This window comes from Ochotona princeps, chromosome 2 (assembly GCF_030435755.1).
Source record: "Ochotona princeps isolate mOchPri1 chromosome 2, mOchPri1.hap1, whole genome shotgun sequence".
Taxonomy (NCBI): Eukaryota; Metazoa; Chordata; class Mammalia; order Lagomorpha; family Ochotonidae; genus Ochotona; species Ochotona princeps.
This window is the reverse complement of record NC_080833.1, coordinates 13,148,078-13,170,461: the sequence shown is the minus strand read 5'-3', so window position 1 is coordinate 13,170,461 and position 22,384 is coordinate 13,148,078. Positions and strand designations below refer to the sequence as shown.

At 54.8% G+C, this 22,384-nt stretch overlaps 1 protein-coding gene across 2 annotated transcripts in view; it reads right to left on the bottom strand.

The window, feature by feature from the left end:
• Positions 1-4,170: 4,170 nt before the first annotated feature.
• VWA5B1 (von Willebrand factor A domain containing 5B1) overlaps positions 4,171-22,384 on the bottom strand; it is a 38,013-nt gene continuing 19,799 nt past the window's right edge. For both annotated transcript variants that reach the window (XM_058660791.1, XM_004592406.2), the window contains exons 9-22: positions 20,969-21,079; positions 19,023-19,225; positions 18,719-18,833; positions 17,369-17,554; positions 15,338-15,524; positions 13,897-14,096; positions 12,287-12,488; positions 11,537-11,851; positions 10,387-10,524; positions 9,054-9,185; positions 7,213-7,287; positions 6,630-6,699; positions 6,064-6,181; positions 4,171-4,746 (exon numbers count right to left, since the gene is read on the bottom strand). In XM_058660791.1, the coding sequence (XP_058516774.1) occupies positions 4,246-4,746; positions 6,064-6,181; positions 6,630-6,699; positions 7,213-7,287; positions 9,054-9,185; positions 10,387-10,524; positions 11,537-11,851; positions 12,287-12,488; positions 13,897-14,096; positions 15,338-15,524; positions 17,369-17,554; positions 18,719-18,833; positions 19,023-19,225; positions 20,969-21,079 (2,553 nt within the window). In that variant the 3' untranslated portion in view covers positions 4,171-4,245. The remainder of the gene's footprint in view (positions 4,747-6,063; positions 6,182-6,629; positions 6,700-7,212; positions 7,288-9,053; positions 9,186-10,386; positions 10,525-11,536; positions 11,852-12,286; positions 12,489-13,896; positions 14,097-15,337; positions 15,525-17,368; positions 17,555-18,718; positions 18,834-19,022; positions 19,226-20,968; positions 21,080-22,384) is intronic.

Below are 22,384 nucleotides of genomic sequence, written 5' to 3'. Positions count from 1 at the left end.
CGCTGCTAGATTGGTAGGAGTTAAAACAAGATCTTCCGGGTGTCCTGGCAATGACCATATGCCCCATTCCCCGGGTAGCACCCCTCCCCCTCCCTTGCCAGGGCACCAGTGCAGAAGGTGTCTGTGTCTGGGGAGTAGTTAGTGGTGTTACAGTGTGCAGGGGCAGACAGGCGGCACTGGGACCCCTGATTAACAGGGGGCTGGGGTGTCGCACAGGTTGCAGCCACAGCAGTAAATAGGGCCCATCACTGTGCGGGGGAGGGGGAGCAGGCTGCACAGAGATGGAGGGGAACCCCATTTTCACTCTCCCTTTTTGGGAGGCCCTGCCAAGGAAGAGGAGAAGGCCTCTCAGGTCGCCAGGAGATGTGACCCTCAAATGAGAGGAGAGGGGAACAGGGGCCAGGGTGGGATTTAGAAGAAACTTTCAGAAAACTTTGCTGACAGGTGAGCCACCTAGAAGGGAGGAGGAGGAGGAGGAGGAGGAGGAGGAGGAGGAGGAGGAGGAGGAGGAGGAGGAGGAGGAGGAGGAGGAGGAGGAGGACCTCCCTTTGCTTTGTCCAACATTTGGGGAACAACTGTTAATCCATTCTACTAGAAGCCGGGTCTGGAAGAGGTCACAGCAAGTGTCGGTCCCAGTGAGTGCTAGCTCAGGTTGGCTGCTTCCTGCTTGCCTACAGGGAGAGGATGGGTTGCGGGTGCAGACTGGAGATGAGGCTTCTGAGGCTGGGGCCCAGTTCTTCCAGTCTGTGCAGCTGGTGTCGTCCGTGGAAGGCACTCAGGCACAGGAACTGTCCCTGGGCATGGAGGCTCACAGCAGGGGCTCCTCTCTGTGTGGTATGCTGTGCTCTGTGGTCAGCCTGGCAGCTTGGGGAGGAGGAACTGGCTGTGGGTGTGCAGGGAAACCGGATGGTGCAAGTCCAAGGCCAGGTACACCCAAGGCAGACCCAAGGGGGTGGCAAACCAGTCCACGAGTGGGAACCCAGTCCACGGGACAGACCCATCAGGTCCATCCCACCCAGTTGCAAAGGACAGGGATGGTTCTTACTGTATTGGCTGCAATGCCCCACAGTGCCTGGCACACAGTAGGTGCTTTTCTTACCACTGCCCAAAGACCCACCCTGAGGGAGATGTGGGCCAGTGACCTCAGTTGCCAGCAGGGGCTGTGTACCGCATCGCTGTTATGGCATTGTGCACACTGACAAGCCACCGTTTTACCCCAAAGCAGCTTCTTTTCCTGGTGTGGCTCTAATACGTTGGCCCACAGCGCAGGTGCCCGTGGCTTGTTCACATCTCACCTGCAGCACTGGATCGAATGGGACCTCATCCACACACAAAACGGCAGGCAAGCAGCTTGCCCCAAGTCACCTGCACACTGGCCGTGGGGTCAGGAGCACCACAGGGGGCCCGGAGTCTTCCTGCCAGAGAAGGGGGACGTCACGACCCTTCCCAGCTGCTTAACACCTTAAACCGGCTTGTTCTGTAGGCCACACTAGTCCACCTTAGACCGGAAGCCGGCGCTAGATGCCTCCGGCTTGAGAACCTCGTGGAAGCAGCTTGAGCTCTGTGGTGGAGCCTGACCCTCAGGACCGATGCTGGTGCTCCTGGTCCGAGGGCCGGCTCGCTCGCTCCGAGCCATCTCAACTCTGCTGCAGTTCTGCTGAAGGTGTCTTTCATCTGAGGTCCTGGCGGAGTCCTCGGAGCATTTGCTATCAAGGAGAATGTCCCTTTTCAGCTTTGGTGCTGGATGTGGGGCCGGGGACTGTGGAGCTCAAACGCGAGCAGAGCATGGGGCCAGAGTTGTGGCCCCGTGGGTGAAGTAGCCATTCCAATGCCAGGATCCCACATTGGGAGCGACAGTTCGAGTCCTGGCTGCTCCACTTTCTATCCGACTCACTCTGAACGCTCCTGGGAAAGCAGCAGAGGATGGTCCAAGTGCTTAGGTCCCTGCCACCCACGTGGGAGACCCGGATGGAGCTGTTGGCTTTTGGCTTCAGGCTGGCCCAGCTCTGGACATTGAGGTGAGAGATCTCTCTCCCGTCTCTCCTTCTCTCCATGTCACTCTGACTTTGAAATAAATCTTTAAAGAAAATATAAGCTGGGCTGCAGTGGCCACCACAGGGGCAGGGGCCAAGGAGTGTTGCAGGGATTTCTCCATGATTCCCAGCAGGCTTCTGTGGGTACCTGGGGCTCTGCATTGGGCAGGGGCTGGGCAGCCTCAAGCCCTGGCTCTTGTCCATACTGAGGCCTGCTGACCCAGAATCCAGCTGGTGGTGGTAGGGTGGGAATGGGACTGCACAGCCCCCATTCAAACCTGGTCTTGTCAGAGGGAGAGGCCCAGGGATACACATGACTTCTTCAAGGTCACACACAGCATCAGTGCAAATTCATGTTCGCTAAGAGGATGGTGTCTCTGGAGCACAGAACCCTGGGGATGTCGGCCTAGAAGGAAAGCCCTGGCTCCTGGGTGGCCAACGAGGGAAAGCCGCTTCTCAACTTCACACTGGGGCTAGGCCTCACTTGATGCGCTGTCCATGTGTGGTGGGTTGGGAAGTGGAAGCCATGCACCCTGCCCAGCCTCACCTCGAAGCTGGGACTCTGGACTGCAGAGTGGGCCTTGCAGGGGTAGGATGTGCTCTCCTATCATCTCCTAGGGGCCTCAAGTGAGAGCCCTAAAACCTTGGCCTCCCCAAGGTGGGCACTGGCTTTGAGCCAACATCCCACATCCTGCACTCTCCTGGGCTGGTACATGGCCACAGGGCTGGACCCTGCCTGGCTGTGCGCTTGCCCCTGAGCCCAGCAGTCTGAGCAGCTGTGGGCTTTAACTAAGTTTCCAGTGGGGCTGTACAGCCACCTCCCCTTCCCTTACCCCTCCCCCGGGAAGTTTCACAGCACAACAGGATGTTGGATGCAGGGCACTGGGCTATGTTGGAAACAGGTGTCTCCTTTCCCTTCTCCCTAGCCCCTGCTGTAGAATGGACCTTCCCAGAATCTTCCAGAGGCTGGGACTTGCACCAGAGCTCACTAGGTCTCTGCAAATTGGTCTGATGAGCAGGGACCATCAAGCTCTCCCTGAAGTGCAGGGAACACAGAAGGTGGGGCCACAGAGGGATGTGGGCTGCATGCCGGGGTGATGGGACATTCCCAGAAGGAGAATTTGATCAGGTGAGGCCATGAAGAAAGGGGGCACAGATTCAGTCTGGGGTGCCAGGCTGGTAAGGTCCACACCCACCTCCAGGGGATTCTTTGGTTGGACACTGTGGCCCTGGCAATGGGGAGCCAGATCCCCACACAGTGGTCAGAGAGTGGGGCTGCAGGAGGGAAGCCCCTGGAGACTCACTCCTACTTTGGAACTTCCAGATCTGTTCATGTCACTGAGCAAATCATGCCCCATGCCCAAGCTACTGCCCCAGGAGCACTGCAGCCATGCCCAGTTCTCTGGTGCTCAGGCAGCTGCTATCCTCAATACTGCGCTGTAACTGAGGAGGACCCCACTATCCCAGCATGCAAGGCTCATGCAGCTGCCTCTCTGGAGCCTCAGCACAGGCACATAGAGTTGGCTCCCCCAGTTCCTGCATGCGGCTCATCACAGGTGCTGTGGGTCTTTCCACTGTCCCCTTTTCTCAGGCTAGGTTTGCCCAGGGCACAGCTCGAGTTTAGCACCTGGGCTCATGGGGTCTCTCAGCAGTGCTGCCCACCCACTCTGCTCTGGCAGGAAGCTGTAGCTGGCATGCAAGCCAACACTAAGATGGACTGCTGGGTAGGAGGGGTGGGAACATTTTTGCACGTGGGTATGGGGGGATCTGAAAGCTGGCAGCATGGCGCTAAGAGTCCAGGCACTCATGGAGGGGGCCTCCCATGCGGAGCCGGCCTGCATGCTGGGTATTGGTAGGCACTGGGCTTGCCCAGGCACTCTTGGACTGAAAGGGCATCCCCAGTGCTGCCCAGTGGTGCCTCCTCTGTCTTCTCTCACCACCCACAGTAGCTGGAAGCCCCAGGCCTGGGCGCAGAGGTCTAGTCCGACACATTCATCTCACCTTCTTGTTTTATAGACTGGGGCCCACATAGGGGGCAGGAGCTGGCCTACGGTGGCAGAGCTAGCAAAGTTGGTAGCAAAGTGAGCACTGAACCCCGGCCTCCCATCTGCAAGTCCAGAGCTCTTTTGAACAGCTACAGCTTCTCCTAGTTCCCTGCTGTGGGCCGCAAAGGCCCCTTGTCACGCGCCTACCGCCCTGGGCCCCACCACCACTACACGTAGCTCGGGTTGTAGCACAGCAGGTTGAACTCCAGGTTCTCGTCCCAGTGCCGCAGAAGCACGAAGAGCTGGCGGGCGGCGGCCCTGAGTGTGCCCCGAGAGCGGCCTTCGGGCACCTCCTGCTGCTCCAGCCACCGGTCAGCTTTGGCCGCCACCAGCTCCCATTCGATGAAGTAGGAGGCAGAGCTGTGTTCCAGCCAGGCCAGCCCCACCACGGTGGCCCACAGCTTTCCTGTGTGCTCCACCACCGCCCTGGCCTCCAAGGCCGGCCGGCCCTCAGCTAACGGATCTAGGGAGGCGCTGGTGCATGCGGGGTGCTGTGCCGGGGTGCACGGCTGGGAGCCACGGGCCTCGGGCTCTGCCTGGCGGGCCGTGAATGACACGCGGTGGCAGGTGAAGGGCGAGGCCCATTTGAGCTTCTCCATAGGGATCTGGATGGCCTCGCAGAAGGCTTGGTTGAGCAGGAAGGCTCCGGAGGCCAGCTGCAGAGACACCTGTGTGTGGAGGAGCCCTCAGTGGGCTTCCCAGGGGGCAGTCCCTGGAGCCCTCACACCCACACAGCCCACGCTGGCCTCCCACACTCACCTAGGCTGCCTGGGCCCGGGAAGCATCTCCATCCCCGTGGCTCCCAGAGCCCCACTGGCCACCTGGCTGCTTCCGCCCCGCCCCTTCCTGTCTCAGCACCAATCAGCTTCCAAGTCTCCTCGGACCCCGCAGCTCTGCCATGCACCGAGTGCCTGCTCTCGGTGGTGTCCTCGCCTCTTTGCCCCACTCTCACCCAGTCTACCTGTCCTGTACCCCCAGACTGTCAGAGCAGGCTGTGTAAGGTAGAGGTCTGTGCTTTTTGGAGTCAAGTCAGTGGCTGTGAGATTTGCTTAGCATAAATGCGATCTTTACAGCCTTGGTCTGCCGTTGTCCTGTAGCAATCAGCCTCGTGGCTCTAGCTGTCCAGCCTTCCCCTCCCCCTGCCCAGGCCGCTGGCCAGCATTCCTCAGCTGTCCGGGCTTGCCACAGGCATTAGTTTCCTTAGGATGCTCTGTTTGGCCATCCCCCTCCCCCATGCACCTCTAAGCTGACCTGGTGTCTCCCACCCTTGCACTCCCCCACTAATCCTGAACTTCCCTGCCTGCAGCTCCCTGGAATGAGAACTGCCGGGCTCCCTGTGTGGGTCCTTGCAGACATTCAGCCCCATGAGTGCCTGGACCACATGCGTCTGGCTCAGCGTTGCCTCCACTACCACTGAGCCTGACTAGCGCTTGCCAGAGTGAACGTGGCCGTATGCACTTGGAAGCCCAGGGGACACTATTACTTGGGTGTGCAGCAATGCTTGAGGGTGTTCCTTTCCTGAGTACCCGCTGATTCACAATTCCCTTGGTGGCCTGACTCACCTCTCCTGCTTGTCTGCAGGTCTTGGTGCCTGTTCTTGCTGGGGTGTTTGTGGTGCCACTGGCTCACCACAGCATGGACCCCCCCTTAGGTTGTTCGTTGTGCTTGCTTGGGAGTCACTGCCAGCTTGCCACACATACACACATGGACAGTGTGGCGTACAAAGCAAACAGCCTGGAGATTTTTTTTTTTTTAAGGCAAATGCAATAGATTGCAAAGAATAGCTGTGGTGTTAGCTGTGGCTTCTAGCAAGTCCCAAGTGCCCAGGGCAAGGAAGACACAGGTGTATGTCTTCTGTCCTGCTGGCTGGGGTGTGGCAAGTAGCTGTGGCAGTCTGGGCTCAGGCCAAGGGCTTCCTCCCTCCGGATAGGGGGTGCTCACAGAGAGGCCCTGCTGCCCTGTGGGCTGCATGGGGGTGCACTCACCAGGGGGATGTAGTCGGAGCTCCGGCTGCCTGAGGCCACCTCGGGAGTCCTGGCCAGTGGCTTGCCCAGGAAGCCTTTGGCTGCCCGTGTCAGCAGTTTCGTCTTGTTGAGATTCAGCCTGGCAGGGGAGGGGGGTGGTGGAGGCGGTTAGGTATCTCTGATTAGCCCTGCTCTTAGGGCCTGCCCAGACACCTCAGAAAGTCAGGGCCAGGAAGGGGTCCAAGCACTGGTGTCTTCCACCCTTCTGTTCCTTGGCGGCTGGGCAGGGTGGGATGGGGAAGCATCGGCTGCAGGTGGCTCTGTGAGGGTGGGTCTTCCTGCGACCACCTTGGATACTATGTCTTGCTCAGCCCAGCGGTTGTGCTGGTGTTCAGCCCTCCCAGGGACACGTGTGGTTAGAAGAAGACTGTAGGAAATTGGGGGACGGAGGTGGACCTGGCGTGTTAGGCAGGGCAAGATCTGGGAGGCAGCATTGGCTACAGTGGGGCCTTTATAGTACCTGTCCAAGGGGACAGTCCCAGGAAGTTGGACCTCAGTGGGATACCCCTTGCTGGAAATCTGCTTACCTGGATCCGAAAACTGTGTCTGAGGCCTTGATGGAAGAGAGGGAATCTGGAGGCAGGTTGCGCACAGACCCTAGAGAACCACAGGAATCAGAGCTGAGGCCCGACAGTGACCTGTCCTCGTGGGAGTGGGAGTGGGGATGGGGACAGACCTCGGGGCAGGGCTTGCCTGCATCCTGTGTCACTAGGAACAGGAGCCAGTCCCTAGGTTGCTGGGCTGTTTGTGACTTGGTTGGCATGGGGAGGGGTAGAGCCCCTGATTACAAGTTTCCTCGGCAGGTTAATTCTGGGACCTTATGGGGACAGTGCTAAGTTTATGTTAATCCCTGTATTACTAAGTGAGGACACTGAGTGAGTCTGTGGCATGTTGCTGGGGGACTCCAGGCAGAGTGGGATCGGGCCCAGAGTGGCCCCTCTCTGGACATTAGGAGGCCTGGCTTAGGCCCTGCTCTGTCGCCAAGTTGTATGTAGGCAGACTCCTGTGAGTCACTTTACCCTTCATCTTCAAGTTGGGAACAAGCCTTTCCTGGACCGGTCGCTGTCACCCTCTAAATCAGGATGAGGAACAGGGCCAGCTGCCACTCACCTTCCAAGGCCATGTGCTTCTCGCGGCTAGGGGACAGCATCTCTCTGATAGTCACTCCTGGGCTCTCCTCCCTGCCTGGAATGGAGGAGGGAGAGAACAAGTAAGGGCTGACCCCGGCCTTTCCTACTCTCTACCAGCTCTCATGGGCCGAATTCCCGTCTCCACCTTCCAAACACAGAACTGTGGTCTGCCCACTGATGAGCTGTGAGGCCTCGGCAAAGTCACTTCCTTGTCAGTTTCACTTGCACGCTAGGGATCATGGTGCCTGTCTCACAATGCTGTTGTGAGGATTAAACACCATGATGCACAGACAGTGGGCAGTGCTTGGTGCCTGGCTAGGTGCTCACCAGGGTCCTGAGCCACAGACCCAGTGGGAAGCAGGAACCGCTGGGGGCTCCTGGGAGCTCACAGGTCAGGAGGCAAAGGGGGTGTCTCCAGGGCAGAGCCTTGCTGAGGAGGGGCCCAGGGACACCAGCACATGGTACTGATTTGATAGAGGCCTCTGGACCTCACTTTCCCCATCTGTGAAATGGGGATAACAACCACAGCTCTTTAGTTGGAAATGTGTCATCAAAGGGGTTGTTCCTAGGATGGTCCTTCCCAGGGCTAGAAAGGGACGAGGCAGGCTACTTAGGAGGGAGGGATCATGTGCTGAAAGAGGGGTGGCCACCTGCTTGGAGGAGGGAGTGACTATGTTCTGCAGGAAGCTTCCAGCACCAGCAGGCTCAGTAAAACCCTTGTTTTGTGTCAGGAGGCCACTGACTGTGCCAGGGCCGAATGCAGCCCAGTATGTTGTCCCAAACTCCCAGTTCAGGAGTGGGCTAGAGACTGAGTGATGGAGGCAGCTGGGTCGTGGATGCCTTGGGGACTCTGGACAGAGTTCAAGCCCTGACTCCATTACCACCATCAGCTCAGAGCCTCACTCTGCTCATCTCTCGGGCTGGTTGTGGGGAGTCCCGGGGAAGGGGAGCAAGGGCCGCCACCCACCTAATTCTCCGCATGATCTGATCTGTGGTCTCCCTCAGGGAGGGAGAGTTGTGGGGGAGGGTAAGGGTTTGGAAATCAGACACCCTGAGGCGTGAATCTGAGGACAGTGAAACAGAGGGGTCTCCAAGCTGTGGAGAAGGGCAGAGAGGAACAGCCTGTAGCCTAGCATCTCGGCTTGACACGGGGGCTGAGCAGCATCCTCTGAGTCTGGGGTCCCAGAGGGCTGAGGAGTTGGCAAGATGTCTTGCTTTTGAAGAACTCTGTTTCTGACTTTCTGTTTAAAATCGATGAGGGTCTGGGAACACCTGCTGTGACCACAGGTGACAAGTGCTCATGGTCTGGGGGCCTGGGATGGTGGCCCAGTGAACTCTGGGCTCCTTCACATGCTAGCTTAAGGAGGGAGAGGGTTGAACACCATCCTGCAAATCTGTGAAAGGTTACATGAAGCTCAAGGACACATGAAGGTCTAGTCCTGGAGAGAACTGAAAGGAAGCTGTTGGAAGGCCCGACCAGCAGCTGGTGGCACATGAACAGGTGCGCTGGGCTTTCTGTGCTTTGCTCAGTCCCTTGTTCAGGGTCCTGGCAGACTCGGGGGCTGGAGTTAGGGACCCATTACCAGGACCTGCAGACTTTTTAGAGAAGCCGGGGCAAAGCTGGGGGTGGGGGCAGTGGGTGCTGCATTCCTCATGATACTCGTGGGTCTGTTGAACCGCGAGGTCCTGTGAGCCCTGGCCTTGCTCTGGGCCTGCCCATGGACCTGGAGCACAGGCCCAGCAAGATCTCTCCAGTATTGAATATGAGGGCACGGTGACTGCCGGGGCCCACACTCTGCACATGCCTCAGGTAGCTCTTACTTGGGACATGGAATTTGCCATCGCCTGCTGCCGAGTCCTCTCTGAGCGTGGTCTGGGACCGTCCGAAGCCTGCAGAGGCGCCTTTCCACTGTCGAGTCAGGACCCGGGAGCTGAGCATCCGCAAGCCCACCCCTGTGGGGAGGACAGGGAGAAGACTTAGTCGGACCCACAGGTGGGCCAGGCCATTGCCTCCTCTCAGAGCTGGCAGGAATCTTCTGGCTCCAATGCTGGAATGATGCAAAGGCATCATGCCGTTGAGACCCTGACCTTTGGCCTTGCAACCCAGTCTCATCTTTTACCAATGGGACGAGCGCTGGCCATTCTGAGCCTCGGGTCCCTTCCTTGGGCAGAGGGGGTGACACTCCCCTGGACAGGGTGAGGCTGCCCCCGAGTGTTGTTCAGGAAGCAGCACGGCTTTCCGGATAGCGACTCTCCCTTCTTTTCCTTTCTGCTCTTAGAAACCTCTGGCCCAGTGCTCGCGTTCTGGGCCACACATAACATGCTGCTTCCTTTTTCTTTCTAACTCTGCCTTTCCGATAAATAAATCTCGGAAAAGAAAACAGACTTGACCCAGGGACCTGGGGAGCCTCAGGAGAGTTACTTAGCTTACTTCTGCCTCCAGTTCCCACCTACAAATGGGAGTAATAGCAGTACCGACTTGGCAGAGCAGCTCTCAGGGTTAGACAACCTGGAAAATACACAAATGCCCTGGACCTACCATGATAAGGGAGACCCCCTATGCTGTTAAAAGGATCACATGGATTCTCTCTGAATCTAATAGAGCATTTTTCACACCCACATTTATAAAGCATGGCACACATTGGTGTAATTGTGGGCCTGTGACATTTGATTGCTTTACCTATAGATATATCCACAGAGGGAAATCTGGAAAGATGGTCACAACCAGGGGGTAGCTGGTGCGCATTCCTGGTGACCGGGCTCGCAAGTGTTTTGTCTTTTTTTCTATTCTATTCTATTCTATTCTATTCTATTCTATTCTATTCTATTCTATTCTATTCTATTGCATTCCTTGTTGTATGCTGTTACATTTTAGAATCCTCTACAATGAGTGCATATCATTGTTGCAGTTGGGACAACTACAACAAAGTCATTTTGATGTGATAGGAAAAGGGGGTGAGGTGGATTCACATGATGGGACCCCTCATAGGGGTGACTTCCTGCTTAGGGCCTTTCAGCCTCTTGGCCCATCTTGTAGCCTACCCTGCAGATCTGTGACACCCCCTCCATTTTTTTTCCAAATCACAGTTGTCCTCCTGCAGCTCAGAAAGCCTATGTGGCTCCCAGGAGTGCCCCAGCCGGCGGCTCGCCTTACCAGCATTGGGGTATTCCACCACGGTGGGGAGGTACCGGCTCTTGCTCAAGTCCACGGGCACAAAGGCTGTGTATTTGCTGATGACATTGCAGGCCTTGCTGGTGTGCACGGCATTCACCTGATAGCGGCGGTTGGACCCTGGTGGGGCGGGGGAGAGGCAGGGTCATGGTTAGGACTCAGGAACTCCTCCAACAGCTAAAAGCAGGACCTGGTCAGCGTTCTCTGCTTTTGGCTGGCAGTTCGCTAAGTAACCACAGGAAAGAAGTCGTCAAATTAAAGGGCATGGTAACGGAGACCAATAAGACAGGCAGGCTGGGGGCGGGTGTGGGGAACAGGCAAGAAGGGTTGGCAGGTGCTTTGGAACTGGTCAGATGAGCTGCCCATGGAGAAAAAGAAGAGTGTATTAAATATGGGGTGATGCTGTAGGAAAATAGGACCTTCCTTATGCGACACCTTCCTCCAAGGTGCTCCATGTGCCCAGCTTGGCTCGCCCAGCACCCCTGATGAAACAGTTTTTGGAACCCAGACCTGGACAGGTGCACTCCATTGTGGGGTTGTTGGTGTCAAGCCACCAGGGCTAAGGGCTGAGGGGGTAGCTGTGTTCCCGGTGACCTTCAGCTGTGTCTAACAGCCCGTTGGGGAGCCTGGCCCCCAGTTGCCATGGGGATCTGGACCTGTACCATCTGGTTGGCTCTTGTGCTGATGGGGTGGGGGTCAGGGCTTGCCACTGTTCAGTCTCCAGAGACCCACAGTGGGACTGGCTGAGGACTGAGCAAGCCCTGGGAGGGGAGGGGATAGGAGTTGGAAGCACAGAGCAGGGATTCCCCAGCGGGAGGTAGGAGGCATGGAGCCTACCAGAGAGTGCCTGGAGGTGGGGGGTTTAGTTCAGGGTGTGTGTGGGGTGTGAGAGGCAGGACTTGAGGTGCCAGGGTGGTGGTGGGGTATATGTGGAACTTTGGAGTGTAGTGGGGTTGTGGGGAGATGGAGGGCTTGGAGCCAGAGGAGGAGTTGATCTTGGAGTGGGCAGTGGGCAGGCTCTGAGGGTGCTGTGAGGAGGGGCCAGGGTCTGCAGGTGTGTGTGTGGGGGTGGTCCGGGCTGTGAGCGGGCGCTGGGTAGAACCGCGAGAGTGGCAAGGGCCGGAGTGCTCACCCTGCTCAATCTCGCCTTCGCGCTCCGCCAGCTGCTCAAAGTCACGGATGATGGCGCGGGCTGCCAGGTGGTGGAAGGTCTCGCTCCACAGGTCGTTGTCGCGCCCACTGCCTCGCGCCGGGCCAGGGGGCCCCAGTTCGAAGCTCACCTCCCATTGCAGGTGCTGGCTGTCACGCAGACCTCTGACCAGGGCCTTGCCAAGCACAGGGCGAGGGGTGGCGGATCTCCCAGGACTGACCGGCTTTTCCGACTCAGCCGGGGGCTCCCAGTCCGAGGATGTCTCTGTCTCCAAGGTGGAGGAGTGACGGGAAGGCTCTGCCGGCCAAGAGAGAAGAGGGCCCTGCGCTGAGCTGGGGACAGGCTGCCTGCCTGGAAGGGGCGCAAGGGCGGGGGTGGTGGCTCCATCCCTTCCACGGGTAAATTTACCCCAAAGCATGATTAGCCCCACCCCCTCCCAGGGATCAGAAATCCCTTTCCTAGGCCAGTTGGGGGTGTCATGGGCTTGTCCCCAAGGGAGGGGCAGGTCCACCTCCTGGGAACCCAGAGCCTTGGGTGGGGGCAGCAAGGATGGGGTGGGAGCAGCCTCCCAGGCCACACAGGCAGGTTGAATGGAGTGGTTGAGGTTGTCAGGGAGGGGCTGGCCAGGACCTAGACACAGGCCTGGGTCCCCCATTTGTCTACTGAGGTTGGGCTATAGCCAAGAGTGTCCCCTGAGTCCCCAGTCTGGCCTTGGTCCCAGGAGGTGCTTACCTAGCTCCCTGGGACTGCAGGGGTCTGACGCAGCCTTCTGGCTGGAGCCTGGAACCTGCTCTCCCAGGGGACTCCAGGCCTGAGGGTCCTGGTTGGAGGGCTGGAGGGGCTGGCAGGCTTGGGGCAGCAGAGAGGGCCTACGGGCCCCAGGGCCGTGGAGTTTGGGGACCTGGTTCCTGTCCTGGCCAGCGCTTGGCAAGGACTAAAGGGGTGCGAGAGTAGGAGTCAGAGGCCAAGGTGACAGGTACGGTGTTCCTTCCTATCACCTCCAGAACCCCAGAGCACCAGCAGCACAAGGCCTGGGCTCCGACACCCACGAGAAATGCCAGCAAGAACCATCTCCAGCCACAGGCTGATCTCCAAGCTTCAGAAACCACAGAAAAACACAAACCGCGAATAAGTTGAAAACCACTTTTTAAAATAAAATTGGTCATAAAGCTTTTTGATGTGTGGTTAAAATGATCAATTTTCCCCATCTGTCATGCCTCAAAGGTCTTTTCCATTCAAAAATGTAGATTTTTTTTTTTTTTTTTGGTGTCTGTGCTTTTAGTGTTGTCTGGGGAGTCAGGTCTTGGATTCGCATGAAATCTGTCTCAGCGGGAGGAGCTAGCAGCCGGGTTTCCCCTGCTTTTCTGAGTGGCACAAATGTCCACAGTTTATTGAAAACAGATTATCCCCTGAGTCACGGTGACTAATCAGCCTCCCACCTCCGTCCCTGCTTCCGCACAAAGTTGGTTTTCTGTATGATCGCTCTGTTCTGCTTTATTGATTTCATCTGTGGGCCTGGCGCTAGAACAAACAACAAATATAGCCAGAAAATACACACGCATCACACCTGACCAAGATCATCATCAAGAGAATCCTCTTACCAGTCCGTGGGAGCGAACAGTAAACTTCGTAATAAGTGCAAGGCAGCTTGGAGGACTTGGTAGAGGAGCTCCAATCAGCCCAGAAAATGAGGGCAAGGTAAATTACAGCAAGTTACGACTTTGCCCTCTCGTGCAGATTGACACATGTTTAAATGTCTCATGACAGCCAGCATGTGCACTGGGAGGATCTGGTGAACTTTGGCAGGAGAATAACCTGCTATGAAGTTTTGCAATGCTTTCTCTAGTAAGAAGGAAGGTGTCCCACCCCCTGGACCCAGCAGTTCTACTTTGAGAAATTCAGTCCTAGGAAGCACACCAGGCTACAGTTATCTCTGTGCAGTGCAGTACTAGGGGACTGCAAACAGTTCATGGAGGGACCAGTGTTGTGGTGCAGGGGGCCAAGCTTCTGCTTGCAACGCCATGTCCCATACGGATGCCAGTTTAAAGATGTGGCTTCTCTGTTTCTGATCCAGTTCCTTGCTAATACGCCTGGGGAATTGGTGGAAGATGGCCTACAATCTCCCTGTGGGAGATCCGGATGAAGTTTCTGGCTCTTGGCTTTGGCTGGTCCGCCCCAGCCATTGTGGCCATTTGGGAATTGAACCAGTGGGCATGGTAATTAGGAAGGTGGTGTGACTCACTTCATAGTGGACACCGTGCACAGACCCTGTCCTTGTGGCTGAACCACGGCCCCTCCCCGCGTCCTCCCTGGCTCATCCCCAGCCTGCCGCATGTGGGTACCTGCACACTGATTTGCCCACGGGTGGCAGTGGCAGCATCTGAGCTGGGCTGATTAGAGAGGTCCTGCAGCTTGGCTTTCCGCAGTGGGTATCTCCTGGCAGGCATGGTGGGGTCACTGGCCGTGGTGGCCCTTGGGCAGGGCTTGGGGTTGGGGATTTGGTTGGTGCTGTAAGCCCTGCGTCGTGGGGAGGAGTCCAGACCTGGGCAGGGGGTAGAGATGAGGATGGGGAAGCCATCAGGGTGAGGGGACTTGTGTGTCTCTTTGCTGCTTGGAAACTTCCACTCCCTTCTGTTCGCATCCCCCGGTCCTGAAGCCTTGCCTGCGGCAGCTCGGCTCCATCTTCCCAGTGACGCCCTCTCTGATCCTTCGGGAGGAGCCACGCATTCTAGGCAGAGGAGACGAGCAGCCAGTAGCATGTACTTCCTGAATGTTACACCCCACACCCCTGCTTATGACTGGTGCCTCCCTTCTCTGCTCGCATTTTAAAGATTGTATTGAGTGAGTGATTTGAAAGAGTTACAGAGGTGGGTGAGGGCGAGACACTGAGAGATCTTGCATCCGCTGGTTCATTCTCCCAGTTACGATGGTTGCGCCAGGCTGAAGGCTGGAACCTCAGGCTTTGTCTGGGTCTCCTGCCTGATGGGTACAGGGGCCCAGGACTTGGACCTTCCTCTACTGCCTTTCCCACGCTGGGGGCCACACGGCCCCTCTCACTGCCTTTAGGTAGCGGTTCCCTCAGAGTCTGTGCTGCTTCCCGTCAGCAGAAGTGCTGGTCTCTTGCCGTCCACATCCCTGGGTTTTCTGTGGGTCTCTCTTGCTAGGCTGCGAGCTCCTGAAGGGCTGGTGCTGGGTTAGGGACCCCACCACTTCCCACCTTGTGCTCAGCACTAGCCTTTGCAGGTCATCCACAAATACTCTTTGAATGGAAACAAACCCTGTCGAGAGGCTTTGGAATCCAGTAGGTCTGGACTCTTTATCTGTCCTAAGTTCTATGAGCTTAGTCAAATTGCTTAAATTCTCCAAGTCTCTGTTTCCTCATCTGTGAAATGGGTTTAATATTATCTTTTTTTTTTTTTTTTTTTTTTTTTTTGTAGCTGTGAGGAAAATTTTCATAGCTGGTTTATTCCCCAAATGCCTCCAGTGGCCGGGGCTGGGCCGTGTGGAAGGCAGGAGCTGGGAGTCCAGACCTCCCTTGTATGGGGCAGGGCCCAGCTGCCCGAGCCGTCATCACTGCCCCCCAGGGAAGCTGGGACTGGGAGTGGAGCCACAAGTGCTTTCCTATGGGAGGCAGGCGTCTCAGAGCCTTAGCCTCTAGGCCAGACACCTGCCTTGAGATTAAAAAACAAAATAAAATGCTTAGTATTCTGCGAGCAGTCAGCACAAGCCAGTGATCATGATGCCACCTCTGCCGAAAAGGACAAAGCAGCAGAGCAGACGCACCTGCGTGAGGGGTGGAGTCTCCGCTGAACAGCCGGGTGTCCCTGGCCTGCTCCGGGTTGAAGGGCGCCCCCACGCTCTTTGCACAGTCGCCGCTGTCCGGGCCAGGCCCCTCATCTGGAGAGTGGTAGAAGACCGAGCTGCTGGACTCCTGGGACTGCAGTGTGCTGCACCGTTGCCGCTTGCTGTCCTGGAGGGAGGGGAGAGAGGGGGCGGGGCCTGAGGCCAGATGCCACGAGGGACTCGCACGGGGCAGCAAGGAGCATGCGCGCGGGGAATGCAGCCCAATTCCTGCTCAAGAGATGGCAAATGGAGTTATCTTTCCATATTAGCTATGTCACCTGTGTTCTCAGTCCTTGAGGTCATTCTTCAAAAATGTCAAAAATGCTATTCCTGTCTCTAAACAGGTCATCAAAATGAACATAACGAGTCACAGATTGTCTCTAGCACACTCCATAATACAAACATATATGTACATGATATACACACATACATCATATATACATATATATAATTGACTTCGGTGCCAGAGTTGCGTGAGGACTTTTCTGTCTTATAAAAACTGTACTGAGCTGTTAACATGTGTTGGTATCTGACACTTCAGACTTGAAACACCTTAGAAATTGCCCGTGTCAAACTTTCCTTTTAGTATTCAATTGTACAATATCACACTAACACCCCTCACCTCTCTTTCCATCCCTTATTGTCAAGCATTTTGTGGTCATTCACCACCCCAAGAATTGCTGCAATTAATTCTTGGTCCTGAATCCATAGCATCGCTTTTATTTCTGTGTATTGGATTCCTAGCAGTGGGATTTGCAAGATGGGAGATTTTTTTGCGTGTGTTTCTAATGTCTCATTATTTCTAGACTGCTTTCCAGGAAGGCTGTGGCAGCTCAGGTTCGCAGCCACAATATCTGAAGGACATTTTTACTCAACAGCGTTGCCGTGAGCAGAAAGAAATTGCTGGCTTTATGAGTAAGGAAAGGAGACTGGGCTTAGCGACTTGGGTCTTTTGTGGCTGCAGGGTCTGTTGATCTGGCACCTCATAGATCTCCAGGAAGGTCTCCTCTGTGCAAAAGCTTCAGCAACATTTGTTGATGATCTTCTTCCTGGACTTGAACAGTCTTAAGGCATGGACCATGACCCTGCTCATGGTTCTTGAGACATTCCATAACATTAAAAAAATCTGGGCTTTTCACATCAAATTCCAATTTCTCTTGGAAAATTGGAAATGTATTTAGCACAGAGCCCATATTCCTACACAGCAGAGGAAAGAAGGAGCTACCAGATTTAGACAGTGTGCTATCCAGCCGGCCACACTCTCACCACTCCTTAATGCCTCTTGAATTATAAACTCAGTGATTGCTATTATCAAGCATGGTGTCTATTCTTTTCACTTATAGACCAAACCCATTTCACACCTGCCCAATCCTTTTGGAGACTGGGTTTGCTTCTTCAAAAACAAAAACAAGCTGGAGAATCTTCAAGGAGGTTGGAGATCTCCCACAGAGACGGGTGAGGGAAGAATGTCTCAGGCCACTTCCTGTGTTTTAGCGTGAATCTGACCTCCCTTTGGAAAGTTCACTGCTTTTCTTCCACTTCTACCACCAAATACAAGAGAATGATTCATGCGAACATCTGAAGCCACAAACCTGCTCAAGATCTCAGCTGACAAGAGTGTTTACAGAAAGGGCCCCCAGTGCGGTTGTTCTTGAACCGACGTGTGTGTTAAATGCAGATTCCTTGGCCTTGCCCTCAGGACAACAGATCCAGATTTAGCTCCACATGTTAAAAAAGTTCCCCCAGAGGTCCTGCTGCAGGGGTTCCTGAGGACCCCACGTTGAGACTGGGGGCCCCCACTCCAGTAGCATTTCCATGATGGAATGCCCGAGGCCTGGCAACTTTGGCCACAACTGCAAACCCAGTCCTGACTGGCTCCAGGATGCCACGAACCATGAGTACAGCAATGGATGGTTTGTAGGCAAGGGGCGCTGGACCCCCGGGGACCCCTGGAGATTCTTGGCTACTTACAGATCTGGGATTGGAGATGTACAAGGAAGCATCACACACGATGCCGTAGCCCACCAGCCGCTCGCCTGGGAAGAGGGAGCTGCTGCTGACGGGTGAGATCAGAACCTCCGTGGTCTCCGGGAAGATCCACTCCACTGACACATCACTCAGGACAGGCGCCATTGCCTTCTTCAAGGATTTGATCATCTATTGAGTAGGAGCAGAACACAGGCTGGGTGAATGTGTATGAGCAGGACATGGGCAGGTGGGAGCTATGGGGATCATGTGGGTAGGGGCTCGATGGGGGAGCAGGTGCAGCAGCCTTGGGTGGCTGGTCTGGCAGGGCAAACCCTGCTGGAATTCTGACATCAGAATTGGAAATACTCGTTGCTCTCCTCTTTCTTAAACCTCCCATGTCAAATGGGCACATCTGAGGCTCAAAAGGAAGCTGTGACTAGCACCCAGGTTTGTGTCCACGCGTGGGCCCCTATCCTTCTCCAGGCTACTTCTGTTTAAGTGGAGGCGCTGAGCTAGGATGACATGCACTGATGGACTTTGAAATATCTAACATGTGGTAGGCGTTCAAGCAATGACAGCTGTGGGCTGGCATCACCCAGGCTGTTTCCTCAGATGGACTACAGGCCTGGGGACAAGCCACTTGGAGAGTGTGGCACCTGCAGATGCACGTGCTCCAATCTCCCTCTTAGGAGGACCACATGTGTTGCTGCCAAAAAGTGCTGTTAGGGGATGGTTTTCAGCTGCAATGCTGCAGCTTTTGAGCTCCGATCACACTCATTCCAGGAAGCCTGTAAGCTCAGCGGAGGCACAGTGCCAGGCATATTTTCTAACAGGAAGTCTCCACTGCAGGACTCCTGGCCCAAGCCGGCCCTGGCTTTGCTTTCTCGGTGCTGGGCCTGCCTTGTGGCCTGCAGTCTTCCCTTTTGCGCTCCTGGGAAGTCTGTGGCTCCTCCCGGAGGGTCTGGACTTTCTTATGGTTGTTTGTGCTGAATACTTGGGAAGTGGTGAGTAGACTGAAAATACCTCTATTTCTGAGTCCTTGAGAGTTTTCTGAGCCACTCCTTTTGGTCAGCAGGAATGTGCCAGAAATGACTCCAAACACAACTCCTTTGCCATAAATATGGGGGCTCCCTGAGATGCCTCTTTCCTGGCCGTCCAGTGGCTGGGGCTGGAGGGGCTAGAGACCAGGTGGCCTGGGCTCTGGGGATGGCGCCAATGGTTTCCCCAAGCTGTGGCCTTACCTCAGTGATTGTAACCAGGGTGCAGCTCCCAGCTCCACCTGAATTGCTGCCTGATCTCTCTGGGGCTGTTAAGTTCCAGGCATGTGGAGAGATTGGGGGCTCTTCCACCTACCTTGGGTTGCAGCCGCTCCCCCTCCACCAGGAACTCAGCACTCCCCTTGGACACACATGCCAGGCCTTTCACCAGCCTGTGGCAGACGTTGGGTCCAATGCCAAAGCTATAGCACCTGGGGGCAGGGGGAAGAGAGGGGCTGCTTTGGCGCATTGGTGGGGAAAGGCACAGAGCATCTGGGAGCTGGCCTCGGATTCAAATGGAGAATGAAGAAGAGAGCCGCCCTGCACTGAGTGGGTTGCTCTTTGGACCTGGGGTGCGGGGGTGTGGGCAAGCAGGCCTTCAGCCCTCAGCCTGGGCTGACCTGGTGGAAAAGGCATGGTTGCGCACCAGCTCCAGCACCTTCCCGGTGTTGTTGACCACGCCGTCCGTGATGAGGAAGAGGAGCCGTGGGTGGCCCTGGTGCACCGGCTGCCGGACGATCCACTTGAGTGGGGAAAGGATGTTGGTGCCACCCATGTCGGCGCGCATCCTCTGGATGTTGTCACAGGCCAGGGCCAGGCTCTCCTGTTGGGGGAAGTTGACCCCAGGGTCACCTGTGGCATGGAGACCCTGAAACGCCCCTCCCCCTGGATGCGAGGGCAGCCTCACTGGAGTTGACCCACAGCATGGCTACTCCCAACTGTATTGCTGTTTTGCCCATAGGAAACACAGGTGGTCACTTTTTTGGTAGAGTTCTGTCCAGCTACATCTCTATCAGGGATGCCTGAGAGGCAAATGTTTGTGGTTCCTGTATCTTTTCCTTTCTGGATTCTTCTTTACACATCTATATATCTCTGCCAAGGACAGCATGTGAAGCCTGAAATCTCAGCACAAGCGAGGTTTCCTTTTTCACCGAGAGACAGGTGATGTGGGAAGAATCCCAGAGCAGAAATTGTTAGGACTTGAACCTTGAGCCTGGTTCTGGTACCGACTCCTGGGACGCTTTGAGGAAACTACGCCTTGTGTGTGGGCTTCAGGTCTCCTCCCTTCTGGACCCGCACTTGGCTGGCTGGAGGTTCCTGTCATTGCTGCACTTCCATTCCGGCTCCCTGCTGATGCGCTTGGGAAGGCAATGGGAGGTGGTCTGAGTGCTTGCACTGCACTCATGTGGGAGACCCAGATAGAGTTCCTGGCTCTTGGTTTCTCCCTGGCTCAGTCCTGGTTATTACGGTCTTTGGGCGGCGTGAACCAGCAGATGGAAAATCTCTCTCTCTGTCCCCCTCTCTCTCTGCCTTTCAAATAAGTCAGTCTTAAAAAAATATTCTTAAGATCTGGAACCAGTAAGAGTAGGAATTCACCTCAATGGAATGATTAAGTATGTGAGCAAAATCTATGATACAAACCTGACTACCCGGAAAAAGATAAAAACAATTTAAATGCTAACTGTAGGGTTTTGTGAAATAAACTAAATCTCTCTCTAGTGAAATATTAGATGGTTACTAAAATTCAGGTAAGCAATGAATATTTAATAGTATAAAAATGGGTCCATATAGATTCTGGTGTTAGAAACGTGGATTCTGAACAAAGTGGAGGCCTGGTCCTACCTACTCATGCACACACAAACAGAACAAGGCCTCACGGATGGATACCAAGCTCTCACAGCGTTTTGTCTTTATTGCCTGGATGGTGTAATCATGAGAGATTTAAAAAAAACCCATTTCTTTTTGATGATCTAAACTTAACAATTGTAAGACATCTGCATTTTTAAAAATCCATAAAATGGTTCTTATTTAAAAAGTTGTCCAGTGTTCTCACTTCCTGCTTCCCTCTCTCCCTTCATCCTCCTTCGATCTGGGCAGGATGCTCTGATGTTTGCACCTGCTGCTGAGGCCTCAGCCCTCCTGCTTCGAACAGTAGCAGCACTCCTCTCCTTATCCCACTTCATGCCCACTCACCCACCTGCTCACTCCTCTCTCTACACCACTCACCTTTTCAGCTCAACCCTGCATGAGTCCTTTGTCTTCATGAGACTGTCCATGTGTCATGCCTAGGGCATGTCCTCTCCTCTCCCCTTTCCCTTCTCTGTACACACACACACACACACACACACACACACCTGTTTTATTCTGATGAGGTGGAAAGGTCAGGAAAACACCTCAGCAGAGATGGTTCTCTCCCGTCTGCACCCCATTTGGCCGCCCTGGCTGTGATCAGGGCTCCTTGGGTGGGCAGTGGCTGAGACAGTCCTCAGGGTCACCTCCTCTTTCCTCTTCCTCTGCTCCCCACCACCCACTACTTTCCTGGTGCCCCAGGCTGCCCCTGCCTTACCTCATTGTAGGTCTGGCTAGAAGGAAAGAGAGTCTTAAATGTGGATCCAAACCCAATGATGTTGAAGAGGCAGGTTGGCATGAGGCTCTTCAGTGCCACCAGCAAGGCATCCTGGGAGGTGAGAGACGGGGTTCGAGGGTTCAGGCAGGGGCTCTGACCTTGCCACTGCCACACACCAGCACCCACACTCTCAGTCTAGTTGCTTCCATGGAGGCCTTGTGCCCCCTCTCCGCACCCAGCACTTGTTTCTCATGTCGAGAAATGTACTGATGTTGAACAGAGACTGGATAAAACCATTATTATAAAACTCCTCAGCAGTGCAGCAGGTCCAACTTCCCAAAACCATTCGATTCCAGTCTCCAGCTCCATTTCACCTCTCCCTCACCCTGAGAGGTTGAGTGCAGGGGGTACCTGTTCCCCTCTGCCAAAGCAAAATTGATGTCAAAGGGAGGGAAGTGGCCAGAGGAGGTCACATTGTGAATGGAACAGCTCTTGGCCCTCATCCAGGGCCTTTGCATGGGATTTGGCCTGCCTCAGCTCTATCCCTGGGGACGGTCTCTTCTGCTTACCATTGTTGTTAGCACAGAATGTGTTTTCTATGCCCTGCCTCATTAATCTCTGCAAAACCCCTTGAAGCAGGCACACCAGTATTCCTATTTTATAGAAGAGACAATTGAGACACAGAGAGGTGAAGTGGCTTGCCACGCAGACAGCAAGCACACATCATCTGCCTCCTAAGTATAGGGACATTGGAGTTTTCATTGATAAAGCTATGCACCACTGGGAACCCCAGATAAATGTATATGGGAAAAATAATGAGCGAGAGGAAGGTAGAAGTGTTGGCAGAAGTGAAGATGATGAGGGAGGTGCTGATGGTGATGATACATTGGGATGTTAAATATCCACTGCATGCTACACATTGTGCTAAGCCCTTGATAGCAGCTATCTGATATCATCTCTCCACCATGGGTTACAGCATGGTGGTTAAGGAGACTTCTTTTGCAGGTAAGCACATTTAGATTTAAATACCACTTTCATTATTACTAACTTGACCTTGGGTAGGTTACATCATCCCTCTGAGAGGTACTCTGGCGCAAAGTAAACATGCAATGAGTGGCAATTCTTGCTAACCCATTTAAAGTCTACACTAAAAGTAATATTCCTATTATACAGATAAGGAAACTGAGGCTCAGGAGGGTTAAGGAGCTGTCCTGGTTCATAGAACTTGAGAATACAACCCAGACTCTGAAAACACAACTCCTGGAGCTATTGCTCTGGCGTAGCAGGTAAAACCATCATCTGCAATACCACATGGGTACTTGTTGGAGCACCTGCTGTTCCACTTTTGACCCAACTCTCTATTAATGAACCTGGGAAAACAGCAGATGACCTAAGTGCTTGGGCCCCTGACACCCA